The sequence below is a fragment of the Mesoplodon mirus genome (assembly GCF_964341445.2).
Source record: "Mesoplodon mirus genome assembly, chromosome: 13".
In the NCBI taxonomy this organism is placed as follows: Eukaryota; Metazoa; Chordata; class Mammalia; order Artiodactyla; family Ziphiidae; genus Mesoplodon; species Mesoplodon mirus.
The window spans coordinates 70,016,491-70,034,496 of record NC_138989.1 but is presented as its reverse complement, the minus strand read 5'-3'; the positions used below and the strand labels follow the sequence as shown (position 1 = coordinate 70,034,496).

The following is an 18,006-nucleotide window of genomic DNA, read 5'->3' as shown; positions in this document are numbered from 1 at the left end:
CTGTGAGTACTATGGCTACAAGGAATGAATACTGCCAACAAGCACGTGGGCTTGAAAGAAGACTGGGCTTCGGATTGAGACCCTGGCCCCAGTCAACGCCTGGAATATTCTCAAAATCAGAGGACCTGGAAAACCATGCCCAGACTCCTGATCCGTGGAAACTGTGTGATAATAAATATGTGTTGTTTTAAAAGGCGAAATTTGTGGTAATTTGTTATCCTGCAATAGAAAAATGAATACAGATGCTTTATTCCCAGGCAAATAAATACTGTGAGCACTTCAGGGCTGTCATTCAGTGTTAAAAATTCTTTAAGCTCAGAGATATAGCTGAGAGTGATTTCAGATTAGCTCAGAAAACTCAGCTCAGCTAGAGAGAAAACGCTATAAAGAATCACTCAAAATTATATTGTAAGAACCTGAGAAAGATAGTAAGCAACAGGCTAGGCTCTATGCAAACGTAAGTTATTCCAACAACTTGAAATGGCCTCCAAGGTGTTAAAAGTTGATTTATAACATATTCTAGTGTGTTTTACCATAATTAAAAGGTTTTTAGCCTATATACTAAAATACGTACAAATTACAAAAGTAAAAAATGTAACCTTACAGTCGAGGAGCCTGCTAGACACCACCATCAGGTGATCAAAGTTAACATGACCAGTAATGGGACAAATAGAAATCCTGTGTCTGCTGATAGGATGTAATGAGAACACAGCATCGCTTCTGTAGTGTTCCTGCCAAAGTTGCACATTACCTGCATTTAATCACAAGGAAACATCAGACAAACCCAAACTGAAGGATGTTCTACAAAATAACCAACCTGTAATCTCCAAAAGCTTCAAGGTCATGAAAATCAACGAAAGACTGAAGAATTGTTCCACAATTGAAGGAGACTAAAAAGACATGAAAACCAAATGCACTGTTATGATTCTGGACAAGATTCTTTTGCTATAAAGAATATTGTTAGAGGCTTCCCTGGTGGCGCAGTGGTTGAGAGTCCGCCTGCCGATGCAGAGGACACGGGTTCGTGCCCCGGTCCGGGAGGATCCCACATGCCGTGGAGCGGCTGGGCCCGTGAGCCATGGCCGCTGAGCCTGCACGTCCGGAGCCTGTGCTCCACAACGGGAGAGGCCACAACAGTGAGAGGCCCGCGTACCGCAAAAAAAAAAAAAAAAAAAAAAAAAAATTTATAAGTTAAATATAAGTAAAATTATCAAATAACTCAGTTTACTATTGTGGATGATTCCCAAACCCTCCAAAGTCCGTTCCCCCTCCCTGAAGCCAAATTACTGACTTCAAGTGAACATGGCACCGATTGCCACTAGTCAGATAGTTTGGGTTTTGGCCTATGAACACCACTGTATTCGTCAAGTAACAAGCTTTCCCACCGCTTTTCTCTGATTGAAAGAGAGCAAAACTTTTTATTTGATGTGCCCTGAAGTTATTTGGCTTTCATATGGCACAACCTCATTTTTCACATATTAAGTTGGCATCTGTCCCTCCCTTTGTCATTAGTCAATGTCATTCAAAATAGCACTGTTACCAACTAGATCTTGGGCAGTGAAATAAGGTGGCGTGACTCAGACACCAGGTGTTTATTCTTATGTTAGGGATTTTTTTTTTTTAAACAAAAGATTTTCTTGAAATGGAATTTTCAACTGTAGAAACACTGACTAGGCTCTCCCTCCCCATACTTATTACTCTACTCAGGGCTCAGATGACAGTTGCAATGAAATGATCAAGTTCAAAGACAACTTGAACTCCAGATACTCTCTGGAGCTGGACTTGTCATTGTGTGAAGCAAGGGGATAAAAATTAGAGCCGAAGTAGTGGGGATCTCTTGGAATGCTTTTCCTTCTATCTGAGTATGAAAGGGAGGCCTTTCTTGGTCTGCTACTGTTAGGGGCAAAGCCTACCATCCATTCTCCTTTGCTTTCTCTCTTCCCTTCTCCCTGACTCTCTCCCTTACCCTTTGCAATCTCTTACCCAGCGATCGTAAGCTTGGGAGCTGCCCAATTTCCAGCAAGATACACACACTTCATTGAAGGTAGGAACCGTATCTCAGTAAAGAATGCTTTCTACTTCAGTTATCCAAAAACCCAAAAGTGGTTTAATCCAAACATGGTCTAGTTTCTCAAATAACACAAAGGTCTGGTGATAAAGAGTTTGTAAGATTTGGTTCAGCTGCTCAATAAGGCCATTCAGGCTTCATCCTCTGGCTCCACTGTTCTTAGGATGTCTGCTGTTTATATTTCTGTTCACCGTTGCAAGTGGCTGTCAAGGCTTCAGAAATCATGTCCATGTTTAAGGTAGGGACAAAGGGACAAGGGTGGTGCCCATCAAGTTTTTGTTTTGCTTTAATAGAGAAGTAAAGACTTTCTCAGAACCACTGCCAGTTCTTCCCTGTTCTCATTTAAACTACACTGGGATAGCTAGTACTTAGATTTTTTTCGTCTTTATAATAGAGGCAGGCAAGGGAGATTGGTAGTGGGTATTGCATTAGACCAACCAATGTGTCTGCCACAGATCTTGACAGACAGCTGCTGGATCACTGCTGTTCCCACCTTCCATCTCAGAGGACAGACTTCTAGGCTGTGTAGAAGAATAGGTGACATTAATAATAGATGCTTGGAGATAAGCAATATGAGGATCCAAGATTGTCTGTACAATTGTGATTAACTTGCTGGGGAGTCGAGGTAGTTGAAAGGTTGGGATATAAAATTGGAAAGTATTTCAGAATGGAATCAAAAGGCCAAATCATGGGCTTGCTCTTAGTTTTTTTAAGCTATGCTAAAAAGTACCACAGATTAGGAGTAAGGCAGAAATTAGCAACTCAAAAACAAACAAACAAACAAAAAACACTCTGAGAACTTTGTAAAAGATTCCAAGATAAACAAAAAGACATTGAAATATATGTGTGCATATAATTTCAGACTATTAGGAGGAGTCAAGTTATTCGAAGTCAAAGAGGAGAAACAACTGTACATAAATATACCAATTCCGGAATGGTTGTTTAGAAGTAGACTCTTATTTTGTGATTCTTTTATGATATATATTCCTCAAAATTTTTGAGGAACTGATGAATAGTTACTTTCAATTCATGTAGGCGCGACTACCCTAAAAAAATCTTATAATTGTTTTATAATTAAACATGTTTGTAAAATAAATTTAAGCCTCATTTTTAATTAAGTCAAATTTATTGTTAAGTAACTCTTGGGACATGGAAACCTATTCATATTTTCTGAGATAAGAACAGCTGTTAATACTCTGATTTCACATAATCCATGTGATTATACACTTCCATTGAGAATAAAATATGCTACCCATTATTTTGAGAGTGCACAGTTTTTACGAAATGCATTAATTTGATTTATTCATCAAGTATCTAATAACCTCTCCCATGTTCCAGGCAAGCCCAGTCATAGGTACTGGGGATGCAATGGTGAACATGAAGAATGGCCTTCTAGGCTGGTAGGGGAAGAAAGACAAATAACAAATTACAATAAAGTACAATAAATGGATGGGGGAAATACCTAAGGATAGTGTGGCATCCAGCACACAACCCAGGGGGGTGCAGGAGAGGAGGCCTAGGGGAGGTCAGAAAAGGCTCCCTGGGGGAAGTGATGTCTAAGGTGAGACCTAAGGGATAAATAGGAATTAGCCAGAGACAGGTGCTGGGGTGGGGATGGGGGTAGAAGCAAAGGAGCTTTTTCCACTCTGAAGTAGGAACAAGTTCAAGGGTGAGAAAACCAGAGACAATGGGGCAGTTTGAAAGCAGCTAAGCAGACAAAGCTCTAAACTTGGGAGTCAGGAGGATTGGGGTCTAGCCCTAGCTCTGCTACATCTGAGACATATGTGAGACATTGGGAAAGCCACTTAACAGCACGAAATCTCCTGGCAAGATGCGTTTTCTGATTTATTCAGTTACTACTCCACTTCTTGTGAACAGCAGCCATTGTCAGCCCTTATTTCTCTGGATCACGTGTCCTAGCATTCTGGTGTTTTTTTTTTTTTGCTGTACGCGGGCCTCTCGCTGTTGTGGCCTCTCCCGTTGCGGAGCACAGGCTCCGGATGCGCAGGCTCAGCGGCCATGGCTCACGGGCCCAGCCGCTCTGCGGCATGTGGGATCCTCCCGGACCAGGGCACGAACCCGCGTCCCCCGCATCGGCAGGCGGACTCTCAACCACTGCGCCACCAGGGAAGCCCTGTTTTTGTTTTTGACAGATCCTGCCTCAGGTTTATTTGTACAAATAGCACAGGAGGACACCAGCCCCATGCAGCCCAGGGGTCACACCGGTTCTTCTGTCCTCACATTGGCGGAATTCATCAAGACATTCTGGCCTCACAAAGGCCTCTACTCTGGAGCCTTTGTGAGGGCCTGGGCATCTGTGGGAGCCTGAGCCTGAGCTGGAGCCGGAGCTGGAGCCACAGCTGCAGTTGGCTTGGCCTTGGTTTGAGCCTTGGCCTGGGACTTTGGCCGGCAGAGCCTGAGACCCTTGGCGATGTGGGCACGAGCACGTTTCCCGAGCTTGGGGTGAGCAGTGTAGGCAAGTCGCCTGAGGTTTGCGGCTGCCACCCTTTGGGAACTTGGGCTTGAGCATTCTGGTGTTTTGTAGCCAGAATTAAGTTAAAAAAACCCCACTGTTTGGCGTGTTAAGTGGTATCTTAGGACTCTGAAACCTAAATCTGGTTTCCTTTCTACTCCTAGTACTGTGTTTTCTATTTTTTAGGATGTTAAATCAAATAAGCATCTCTCCACCCCTTAATCCTAAACACTTAATACCAGCCACTTACCGATGGCTAATGTAACAACCAGCAGAAAATTTTAAAAATACCAGACACTATCTTCTGAAATAATTTCCCTTGGTACAAAACTTACCTTTCCTTGTTTTCTCTTGCCTTTCAGGTAATTAACTCTTCTCTTTTTAGTTTGAACTATGCAGTGTAAGATTCCTCTGGAGTCATTCCAAGTGGCAGGTAAAAAAAAAAAAAAAAGCAAAAAAAACTTTATTTATACTGCATATACTTGCAAGTGTCATTCGGTTTCCTGACATGCCATGCCAGCAGCATTTTGTTTTAGTTGGGAATTAGGTGAACGGTAGTTGGGCCAACTCAGTGAATCATAAAACCTGCTAACTAGAGCTGGAGAATGGTTTTCGGCTATGCCCTCACTCTTATTTAATGTCTTGATGAATTCTGTTAAGAGAGGGAAAGTTATGCCCCTGTTATCACTTGATGCAAATATGCTCATTAGAAACAAGAAGAATTTCCAACATTTAAATCCTTCATTTACTTAGTATCTTATCACATTCGAAAATTAAAATGCAGGTTATGTATTTGTTAATTAATATACAGATCTCAAAACCAGCCACTACTTCATGTTCTTTTAAGTTTCATTCCCTGAATTTGTTCTATTTTTCTTAATAAAAATCCAAACTAACACCTATTTTTCTTGAAAACTGCATTTTCTGTAGTGGCTTAAACTCAGCTTTCCCTGGAAATAACAAAGCGAAAATATTTTAAAGAATAGGTAGTCTTCCAGGGGTGACAGTTGGAGTTTCAGCACCTGCTTTTACACCTGGGAGTAAGAGATCAGAGGTGGTTAAATCTCTATTGTTTGTTTAATGGGCCAGATTTCATACATAATTCTCTCTTGTTTTTCACTTTTTCCATTAGGTGAAGCCAGCAAGACCTTTTCCACTGTAAGAGAGAGAAAATTGAAAAGTTTGGTCACAGCTGTCCTGCCTGAGAAAAACAATGTTGCTATTCTTCGAGGAGTGATACAAAATGCATTTTCCCAGAATTAGAAAAGGGTTATTATTTGTCCAGTATTTTAAGGGAAACAAAAGGACCTATCTCTTAGGTATTTAGCATTTATCCTCAATACTTTTAGGTGTCAATCTAATCCCTGTGAGAATTTAATGTTTACTTACACTATTTTCTTCTTTTAGTGGGAGAATAAAATTTTGTTTGTTTGTTTTTGTACTTTGGTTTATGGTATCACAACAGAAAAATTCAAATGTGACCAGAAAAGCTTTTGAAATGCTCTAAATGAGATTTTCTTAACAGAGGGAACATTCCACTATGTCTAGTGGGATTTAGCATATAGAATCTGTTAATAGAAGTCAAAGTAATTACCTTAAAATGATAGTGATTTATTCTTTTAAACATGCTTTTATATCCATTACATCATTTGATCTATAGCCTTGTTAGACACAGCATGGAAAGGTAAAAATTTCCAAAAGTATATCTTTTCCCATCTCTTATCTCAACTACCACTTCTACTGAGATTTTTGCTCACATTTATCCTTTTGTTTTTAATTAGGTGTGAATATCAAAGCCTTTCCTCTTACAGAGGTTTTTTTTTTTTTTCTGTTTTTCTTTTTCTTTTTTTTTTTTTTTGCGAACCGTGTGGCCTGTGGGATCTTAGTTCCCGGACCTGGGATTGAACCTGGGCCCTAAGCAGTGGACGCATGGAGTCCTAACCTCTGGACCGTCAGGGAATTCCCTGTTATCCAAACCTTGATCTCATAATTCTCTGACTTTTACTCCTTCACCTGAGCCTTAAACGTAGGTGTTCCTTAAGATTCAGTTCTTGGTTCCTCTTTCTTTTTTTTTATTATTATTTTAAATATTTTAATTAATTAATTGATTATTTTACCATGCATACTCTTCCTTGGCGATCTTATTTACTTGCAGGGTTTCCTTCAATTGTCACTTTCACAAGATGACTTCTAAATGCATGTCTCCAGCACTGACCTCTCTCCTGAGAACTTGACTTTCCAACTCTTTGCTAGACACATTTCTAGACAGATTTCATGGAGGAAGCTATAGCTTAACGTATCTCAACTCAAGGACATTAAAAGAAGTCTAAGATCAAGCTCAGAGACAGACAAGTTTGTGTGTTTGAGCTGGTGTTTGAATAATCTGTAAAGACAAATCAAATAAATTTAGATTTTCCATTATTGTATATTAATCAATATTTTCTATCCATTAAAGTTGGCCCTCAACTTTTAGGTCCTACGTATGCAAAAACTGAAGATAATTGAACACTATTTTCAGTATTCCAAACATTTCATAATATATCATCTTAAATTTCGAAAGGTTAAACAAAGATATAGAAACTGTGCTCCTCCAAAATGGAAATCAGTTTTCTTAATCAATTTGGTATTATTCTTTAAAAATCACTCCTGAACAATGAGTTGGCAGGTCCAGGTGAATTCCATCCAGATTCCTAAAGGCTGGTGACAGTGGGTTAAATTGGTCTTTCAACATAAAGGTGTATTTACCAAGTCAAAGGCCATTGATATTTGTCACAGGTCATTAGACAAGGAAGTACAAATTAAGAAAAGATCCTGAGAAATTTGGTAAATTCTAGGTGGATTCAGGAATTCTGGTCATTTTATGGGGAATTTAGCGGTAAAACCTGTAGAACAGGAGGGAACTTTCCAAGTTGTCACTTACCTTCCTGTAGCCTTACAAAGTTCTAAGAGAATAATCAATCCAGGGTCCTAAGGCCCGGAAGCCAGACTCTGGAGGATAGTGATACTCCTCTATGGGGACACTTCGACTCAATCCATCAATCTGAGCTCCCTGGCAAGCTAAGATGTCGAGGCAGGAAAGGGGGTATCTTCTATGCCGTTAAATGAATAGTCTCATATTTATATAGTAAACATAAAATATGACATACATTTTGTTTGTTGCTCTTTAATTGGGAAGCAAACGTAGGTAAAATCATACAGTGAGAGAGGTTAACCCAGTTTGAAACAAATAAACCGCAGTCCTGACATTTCTCTACAAGTGACTGTGGGCCCAAATCGCCCGCCTCGTGGGGGTGGGGGCCGGAAGGGCGCGGCCGGGGGCGGAGCGGGTGGGGCTGTGGGGCGTGTCATCGAGGAGGCGGAGACAAGATGGCCGCCCTGACCGCTTGGAGGACCTAAGAGGCGGTGGTTGGGGCCACGCCCCGGGCGGGAGGGCCTCTCTGTGCGCGCCCGCTCTATGATGCTTGCGCGCGTCCCCCGCGCGCCGCGCTGCGGGCGGGGCGGGTCTCCGGGATTCCAAGGGCTCGGTTACGGAAGAAGCGCAGCGCCGGCTGGGGAGGGGGCTGGATGCGCGCGCACCCGGGGGGAGGCCGCTGCTGCCCGGAGCAGGAGGAGGGGGAGAGCGCGGCGGGCGGCAGCGGCGCTGGCGGCGACTCCGCCATAGAGCAGGGGGGCCAGGGCTGCGCGCTCGCCCCGTCCCCGGTGAGCGGCGTGCGCAGGGAAGGCGCTCGGGGCGGCGGCCGTGGCCGGGGGCGGTGGAAGCAGGCGGGCCGGGGCGGCGGCGTCTGTGGCCGTGGCCGGGGCCGGGGCCGTGGCCGGGGACGGGGACGGGGCCGGGGCCGGGGCCGCGGCCGTCCCCAGAGTGGCGGCAGCGGCCTTGGCGGCGACGGCGGCGGCTGCGGCGGCAGCGGTGGCGGCGGCGCCCCCCGGCGGGAGCCGGTCCCTTTCCCGTCGGGGAGCGCGGGACCGGGGCCCAGGGGACCCCGGGCCACGGAGAGCGGGAAGAGGATGGACTGCCCGGCCCTCCCCCCCGGATGGAAGAAGGAGGAAGTGATCCGAAAATCTGGGCTCAGTGCCGGCAAGAGCGATGTCTACTACTTCAGGTACCGCCTTGGGGGCGGGGAGGGGGCGGCAGGGTCAGGCCGGGGTCAAGGGTCGAGAGCTGACCTGGGTAGGGGATGTCAAGAGGAGAGCAGGGGCCAGAGGGGAGTGGCAGAGACAGACTGTCCTGGTAGTAGAAGGTGCCCGAGCCCTTGGGTGAGAGTTGACCCCAGTGCAGTGACAGTCACAATGTCTGAATGGTGAAAGCCCGTAGGAGGGCCTCTTATGGGTAAAGTGTTGGGGAAAATGGTTTGCGGAAAGAAGGGTTACTCTGGCAGGGATGATTATTCCTCTGAAGGGTTAAAAGAAGGTGTAATTCGTCGAAACTGTAAAACCAGTCACTGTTGGCTCCTGTCCCAGATTCATCATCACAAGAGTGTTTAATCATGCACATGTGGAAGAATGAGGTATCTGCAGTAACAAGGTTTCAGTTGCTTTGTGGGATCCACGAAAGTTTCTTATGAAGTAGCCACTTGGAATGCCTGTAGTTTCTTGGTGTTGCAGAATTTACTCCCTTTTGAAACCAAACACTGTAATACGTTGTTAGACTCCTAGACCAAAATTTGTCCTCCGGGGATATTTGGTAATGTCTGGGGACATTTTTGGTTGTCACACCTTGGAAGGGGGTGCTACTGGCATCTAGCGGGTAGAGGCCAGAGATGCTGCTAAACATTCTACGATACACAGCACAGCCCTCGCAGCAAAGGATTATCTGGCCCCAAGTGTCACAAGTGCTGGATTGAGAAAACTTGGTCTGAATGATAACAGGTTTTCAGCTTGATGGTGAATCCTGTGGTCATGCTGTCCGACCCAGTAAGCTCAGGGAAGTGTCTTTGGCTATTGATACCAATGGAATTTTCTTAACAAATTTACTAACTTTTCTTATACGCAGTCCCATTTCTCAAAGAGAATATAACTATAAACATGTTATACTCAGTGGCTTGGAGGGCCATGTTTGTGGGCTAATTGAATCATTTTCAGGGACGATATATGGGTGTTGGAGTAGTTGTCGTCTGCCATTTAGCCATTGGAGTATTGTAGGAAGGATGTCCTTTTTTCCGTACATTACCCCTAGGTAAAAGTATATATACACACACGCACACACACACACACAATACAATGTTTATGAATTGAAAATACTCTTAAATAGATTTAAGAGGTTAAAAAAATACGTGTATATGTGTATATGAGTATGTACATATATATATACACACAAGAATGCAATCACTACTGGTATAACATGTAAATATGAACATATTCCTGATAGTTGCTCAAATATATGGAAGAGTAGTTTCAGTGAAGTTATTTCACCTATTGAAGTAAAAAAAATAAAATAAAATGAAAGTGGTGTTGCACTAGAACTTATTTTGTCACTTAATCCGAGACGACTCATTTTGAAATCTTAAACGATAATTAGAAAACTTATTTTAAACATACAAAGGTGATAATCTTGTATTTCCCTATCATTACATATTACATTTATTTCAATAATACTAAGAAAGTTATTGTGGAACAAATGGTTACTCTCAAGTTCACTTGTTTCATTTAGTGCTTTTCACAGTTGTTCATTTTTGCATATTCTTTCATTAACAGCTTCTGTTTTCTTTTTAAGCAATTAGTCTGCATAACCTTTATGTGAACTCTGTATTGATGTCTTTTAGCCAGTTATATGTGACAAGAACATTCTGTGTCTGGGACTGAACTCCTTGAGGAGTAAGTGACTAGTCTATTCTCAGTAGAGCATCTTCAACTTTGAATTTCACTCCCTGTGGCATTTCTCCTGGGATATGGTTTGTTTGGTTTTGGGATGATGTATTTGTTCGAACTTACTTTTGGTTGCTGCAAAGCTTTTTTGTTGCTGTTCTTGCAGTACCTGGAAAAGTTATTTTAAAAAGGCAGATTGTTGTAGTGCTCATTCTGATGTGTGGTCACCTTTTTTTTTTTTAATGTGTTGTAAATTTACGATGTTAACTTTTTTATACAAGCTCAATAGATTATTTTATGGTAGAAAAACTGATATAATCAATCTAAAACTTTCTAAACAAATTCATCCTGTGAAGAATCACAAACCAGTATAGTAATAGCTACTCTCTAAAATTAGTCTTGGGCTTCCCTGGTGGCCCAGTGGTTAAGAGTCTGCCTGCCAGTGCAGGGGACACAGGGTCAAGCCCTGGTCCAGGAAGATCCCACATGCTGCGGAGCAGCTAAGCCTGTGCGCCACAGCTACTGAGCCTGCCCTCTAGAGCCCATGAGCCACAGGTACTGAGCCCACGTGCCACAACTATTGAAGCCCGCGTGCCTAGAGCCCATGCTCCGCAACAAGAGAAGCCACCGCAATGAGAAGCGCGCGCACTGGGCTTTTAATTTATAAAATTAAAGTCTTTTTAAAAATAAATTTATTTAATAAATAAATTTATAAAATTAGTCTTTTAAAAATAAATTTATTTAATAAATTTATAAAATTAAAGTCTTTTAAAAAATAAATTTATTTATTTATTTTATTATTGGCTGCACTGGGTCTTCGTTGCTGCACACCAGCTTTCTGTGGTTGCGGCGAGCGGGGGCTACTCTTCATTGCGGTGCACGTGCTTCTCATCGTGGTGGCTTCCCTTGTTGCGGAGCACGGGCTCTAGGCGCTCAGGCTTCAGTAGTTGTGGCACGAGGGCTCAGTAGTTGTGGCTCGCGGGCTCTAGAGTGCAGGCTCAGTATTTGTGGCTCACGGGCTTTCCATGGCGTGTGGAATCTTCCCGGACCAGGGCTCGAACCTTTGTCCCCTGAGTTGGCAGGAAGATTCTTAACCAGTGACCCAGCAGGGAAGTCCCTTAAAGTCTTTTTATGAGACAGTGCAACATGATTTGCTTTTTACTTGTTTATGACAAATGAAAAGACACATTGAACAGAGTTGTGCCACATGTGCTTAGTTCACGGCTGGAGGGAGTGTTGTCTATTGTTTGTTGTCTACCTACAAAGCTTAGTTACTCTACAAGATTGTAACATCCAGTCTTGATTTCATTCTGAGAGGTTACATTCTGAGACAGGAGGACACAGAGAGTGTGATGTGATACTTGTGATATAGTAGTTACTCTGACTTTGACTTCTGCTTTCAGTGATGAATGCTGGAAGTCACCTACTCATATTCGAGGTGAACACACTATTTTGCAATCCGCACTGTCACTGCTTTGCATATTAGCATCCCCGTATACCTGCCACTCATTAAAAACCAGTAGCTCACAAAATACTAGCCATATCTGTTAATAGGTGGGTTAAGAGTCAGCTCTTCTGTTGGTAATGTGAACACCTGCACACAGTTGTGTGCACACAGATTCTAATAATGCTAACTCCTGATTTAGCTTGCCCATGGGAAGATTAATTTAAACAAATCTGTGCCTGTTAACGCAGGGTGTGTCTTACACTTTTTTTTTTTTTTTTTTGTGGTACGCGGGCCTCTCGCTGTTGTGGCCTCTCCCATTGCAGAGCACAGGCTCCGGACGCGCAGGCTCAGCAGCCATGGCTCACGGGCCCAGCCACTCCGTGGCATGTGGGATCTTCCCGGACCAGGGCACGAACCCGTGTCCCCTGCATTGGCAGGCAGACTGTCAACCACTGCGCCACCAGGGAAGCCTTTACACTTATTAATTGGACTTAAATTAAGCTCATTGAGAAAGCCTCAAATTTTGGTAGAATTTTTTTCTTGCTGTTTCCTGAGATTGCCAAGTTCTAATAGGAAGGTATGCCTCTGGTTGCTAGTTAGGCAATATAATTATGCCTTCTGTCAGGGTTACTGATAGTACTGTGACAGTTTATATATGATCATCCAAAGTTTGTTTTTTAAAAGGGTGTGGTTTGATCAAGCGTTGGATCCATTGGTATAGTTTCTGAAAAAGTTCATTGCCATCACATGAGCCCCTTATTTGAACAATACTTTTCTTACTGGTCTACTTGACTCCTGTCATTTCTAGTTTTTGGTTCTTGGCACTTGCAGATTGATATTTTTGAAATATTGTTTTCCTCTGCAGAGGAACCTTTAGTAGCTGTCTTATGCCTTTTTAAAAATCACGTCTATGCTTAACCTTGGTGTGAGCTCTGTATCGATGTTTGTTGGGTTCTAGACTTCTGGTTATAACTGAGTTAAAGGCCTGGGGGTCATGGTAAACTGCTACAGCTGCTGCCATAAAATATCATCTGGTTGGGTACTGGAAACATAATAGTAACCATTTTTGACTCTTTTATCAAATTATGACGCATTCACACCTTGTCACTTCTCTGAAAAGATAAAATGGAGCCAGAGAACAATTAAAATAATCATTAAGCAGCAGATGCATGATGAGAGACTGAAGAGATGGCACCTTCATCTGGAAAGAAGAGGACTCAGAGGCAATATAATTGAGGACTTTAAATCATGAGTGAGATGATAAAAGTAGGAGTCTCTAGGGAAAGCAGCAGGGCACAGGGGGTTAAGGTCTGGAATTGGTATTCTACCTGTGCGTTTATTCTGTGCAGCCTCGAGCATGTCATTTACACTTCCCAGTGCTGTGGTTTCTCTGTTTGTAAAGTGGGTATGATTGTACCTGTACCTCATAGTGCTATAAGGATTCAATTCTAGAACACCAAAATAAATATGTAGATCCCTTAAAGCTTTGGATATGTTTAAGGACTAACTAAGGAAAACAGTTCATTAAATAACTCAAGTTGTATGGACTGAACATATAAATAGGTTTAAAAAAGTCTGTAGGCATATCTCATTTGTTATGAAAGGCTGGTATGGTCTTTGAGGGCATGAATTCTGAATCATTGAGGATGTCAAAGTTCAACTAGGCTCTTTCCCTCTTTTTTTTTTTTTTTTTTTTTGGTTTAAAAATAATAGACTCTCCCTTGTAGTCTTGTTGGAAAAAACTAGCTCAGTGGACCAAGGGTCACAGTTCTTTTTTTTTTTTTAATAATTTTTATTGGAGTATAGTTGCAAGGGTCACAGTTCTTAATTGAAGTCTCGTTGACGTTCAGGAAACTGTCTTTCTCCATAATCTTTTCTTTCTGGTCATCCCTGTGTAGTTAACGTGGTGTCTCCTGTGTTACCCTGTTGTTCGTCCCCCTAGGACCTGTGCCTTTCTCCCCTAGCTGTCTTCCTCCAGCCAGACACAATGCTGAACACACAGATACTAAATTAAGTGTTTGACGTATGGCACGTACAATTTTGTAAAACAGGGCTTAACTGACCTCTTAGCCTTTGCTTTATATTACCTGTGATGTTGTGCTGTACAGTTACCTCCATTTTATAGGTGGGGAGTTAGGACAGGGAAGTTAAGTAATAGGCTTGAGGTTGTACTGCCAGCAGGTGCAGAGTTAGAATCCTGATGCAGGTGGTTTAACCCCACAACTCTTAGCTACCCTGCTCTGCTGCTGCTTCACATAGAGATCTCTAGTTCTATTCTGAAATATTGCAACATCTCTTGCCTAATCTACTTTATGAAGCTTGGTGTACCACTAAAATAATGTAATTATTTACTATTACGCTTGCATCCTGAAGTTGACAAGGGGTACATTTTAAATCCTATTTCGCAGTGAAGCTATTGTACCAAAAGATGATCTTCCAGTTCTATGTAATATTGAAGGGGGAAAAAAAATGGAAAAATTGTAGTAAATTAACATAATTAAAGCAGTTTTTTTCTGGGTAACAGGCGTGACCATTTTGTTCAGAAATATTTCTCTTTCTCTTTTTCTCGTTTATCCTAGGGTTGCCCCTCTTATTTATCAGATATTCAGATAGGCAACACATTCGCCGAGGAGCAAGCTATATAGATCTTCTTCATTTTAAAAGCTTTCACTTAAATTAGAAGAAATCACATTGTAACTTGCAAGCTAAATGCAGCTTATGAGATAGTTTTATATGGTTCCTGGGAAAAGCTTTATATGTTTCTTTCAGAGTTGAGATATAGTTGAAATGTATCCTACAGACCAATTAAAAAAATCCCTTTATTTGGAGAAAGGGACAAAATACAATATTTATTAAATTCTTAGTGCATAATTGAAAGTTTAACTTGCTTTTAGTCTCTTTTCTTGATAATGCCTGATTGAAGCCTGAATCCAGAAATAAGAGACAGGTTGTGGTGGAAATTGTGCTCTGATAATTCTTTTCTCAACTGTACCATCACATCTTTTTGTGATGTACTAGAGGGATTTCTGTTAGGTTGCAACATTGCCATCTGTCCTACATCCGATTTTTAGAGTTTGACATGCAAAGTCTCACCTGCCAGAACACGCATAATACCTGTAGTAGAGGAAATACATAGCTCAAAAGGAACCGATACACGTACATTCTAAAAATAATCTCCAACAGAAACTGATGTATGATTTTTTTCAAATTGCTTTTAAAATTTCATTTGTGAGATATAGTCACAATTTAAGTTTTCGTAATTTAACTTTAATTAGCGGAACAGAAGCAGATGATTTGTGAAGTTGATTTTTTTTTTGCTTTGTTTTTGTTTTACACTTTATAGTGGGACTAATAGAGATTCATAATGTTTAGTTTGTATTTGAGATTTCTTAGCCCAGCATGATGAATCAGAAATAAGTCATCAAGGGCTTCCCTGGTGGCGCAGTGGTTGAGAGTCTGCCTACCGATGCAGGGGACACACGGGTTCGTGCCCTGCTCCGGGAGGATCCCACATGCCGTGGGGCGGCTAGGCCCGTGAGCCATGGCCACTGAACCTGCGCGTCCGGAGCCTGTGCTCCACAACGGGAGAGGCCACAACAGTGAAAGGCCCATGTACTACAAAAAAAAAAAAAAAAAAAAAAAAAAGTCATCGACTCTTATTTCATGGATTTACTGTTTGACTTGATAGGTATTACTTGCAGCTCTTGTCTGTTGATCTCTTATTGTTGTTTGCCATTTCCACTAAGAAATAACTAGGCAAATTGAAAAATGAAGTTTTACTTAATTTTGTCAGAACTTCTAAAAACTAAAACTTCTCAAGGAAGTAGAAGTATGAAATAGGGTGAAATTTGAATAATGTATGTGGATCTTATGATTTTGCCTTATCTTATTAGAGTATAACTTCAAACTCATTTGTTTGGGAACTTGACTACATAGGCAGTGTGTAAATGCAAATGATAGTAAATATAATTTAAAATTAGATCTTAAAAATTGACCACTTAGCATTTGTCAGGAACAATTATTAGTGATTTACAAATGTGAGGAAGAAGAACATCATCCTCTTGGTGATTTTTGACTACTGTATCTTGGTATTCTTTTCCTCTTCTGTTTATACTGAAAGAATACATAGATTAAAGCAAAAATGAATGCCCTTAGAATTCTTTCTAAAATTCTTTTTAACATGTGTGCAGTGATGTATGCATTTCTTTAAAAAGGCCTTTTCCAGAGACCCCTAGCCTTTTTTTAAGAAATATAGTTTGTTTTTTGGGTGTTCTTATCTATCTATGTGTATATTTTTTTATTATGGGAAAGTTCAAACATATGCAAAAACAAAAGTAGTTAGAAAAGTGTAATGAATTCCTCCTGTACTTGTCTACCAGTTTTAACAATTATCGACTCCTGGCCAGTCTCGTTTCATCAATATGCAGTCCCCTTCCCACCTCTCCCATTACATTTTGAAATAATTTCCAGACATGCTTAATTTCTGACATTTCCAGTGTTCAGTCATAGCAATGTTCAATCTCCAATTCAACCAAAATAACCAGTGTTTTTGCTTTTTTCAGAAGGTGAGTGCTTGTGGCAGTGGGATGAGATTAGGTAGAATTCTATGTTCATTTATTTTTTAGTGGATCACCCTGAATTTTTAACCATATGCGTAACCATGATATAGAGATAATAGAATTTGCTACCAATAATATACTCTTTGCATATAATTTTTGTTAAATAAATGCTAGTTTATGGAATAAGGATGATTGGTACAGAATTTGAAATCTACTAAAGGTCTTTCATACCATTTAAAATTATGTGGTGATTCCTTAAACATTTAAGTCGAGGGAAAAGGTGGAATGGTGTCCTATCTTATCAGTAGCCAAATTGTAAATAGACTTTTTTTCTTGTTGATACTTTAAAAATAATTCTCCACCCCAGCCCCCACCCCAGCTGCTAAGGAAATTCTTTCATGCTCCAATTTACTTGCCCAAACTCTTCATATTTTAAAAAAACTAGTTTTCAGTTTTCATGGGGAAATAGCTTGCATACTTTAATGTTTATATTTTCAGAATTTTATTATAGAACATTTCAAACATATATACAAAAGTAGAATTATATAAAGAACTACCAAGTATCCAGTTCAACAGTTGACAGCCTTATTTCATCCATACCCACATCTACTACCCTGACTCAGCCTTCATTATTTTGAAGCACATTTGACGTCCTATCATTTCATTCATTAATAACTATACTTCAGTATGCTATTTGTGAAGATAAGATTTGAACTTGTAGAAGTTTTACAGCCATACAGAACTCAGTATTTCAAACTAGACTACAAGAGATGCCAACAGGCGGTTCATGATTATTTACGTAATTCCTATTACTTTGTTCTGTTAAGGCTTTATGGAAGAGATATAAGATGGATTAGTGTTTCTGGGCTCTTGGGGATTGGGGGTGGAGACACGCATGCTGGACCAAGTGAAATACATGGTTTGCATAGGGCTGAAGAGGGAAATCATTCAGCCTATTGATTCAGAATAGACTTGAATAAACCAATATGGCAGAAGTCACTGGGTAAGAGGAGTGGAAAATAGGGTTGAAAGGTTAAGAGAAGACTAGATGACAGAGAATCTCAAATGCAGGGCTAAAATGTTTGGCTCCCTTTTGCTAATGGGTTGAAGTCCGTTGAGGGCATTTAAACTGGCACTTTGGTAATAGTGGTGTTTGAGGAAGAGCAGTTTGGCTAGTTTAGGATGCAAAGAGGCTAGCAAATAGAAAATCAGCCTATTGTGGTGATTGAGACTTGAGGTGATAAAGACTTGATTTAGGCAGTGGCAATGGAAATGGAAAGGAAGGATGGATTCAAAGGTGATTATGAAGGAACTGGATTTCATAATTGATCAGAGATGGGAGATAGTAAGATAGATAAGAGTAGCTAAATTCTGCCTGGAACAAACTATAGAGGAGGGCTGAGGATGTTCATTTTAGGAAAGGCCTACATTTAAAGTTTGGGAGGAAAGGAGTTAAGGGGGACTGGGAGCTGACATTTAGATGGATTTTCCTGTGTGTATGTCATGTAGTTTTGAAAAAATTGGTATATATTTCTTCGAATTAATTGGTTTGGCAGTTTTCTGATTGTACTAAGGTACAAAAAGATAATGTTAATTTCAGATTTTTAGTCTCAGCTAAAATTTGATTTCTGGAGACAATTGCTATTTAAAGTTAGAG

The 18,006-nt window shown here is 41.0% G+C and overlaps 1 protein-coding gene across 2 annotated transcripts in view; it reads left to right on the top strand.

The window, feature by feature from the left end:
* Positions 1 to 8,044: 8,044 nt before the first annotated feature.
* Positions 8,045 to 18,006, top strand: part of MBD2 (methyl-CpG binding domain protein 2) — a 62,977-nt gene continuing 53,015 nt past the window's right edge. Inside the window, exon 1 of one of the 2 annotated variants that reach the window (XM_082641441.1) lies at positions 8,045 to 8,641. In XM_082641441.1, the coding sequence (XP_082497567.1) occupies positions 8,106 to 8,641 (536 nt within the window). In that variant the 5' untranslated portion in view covers positions 8,045 to 8,105. The remainder of the gene's footprint in view (positions 8,642 to 18,006) is intronic. The other variant, XM_082641440.1, reaches the window with a different exon arrangement.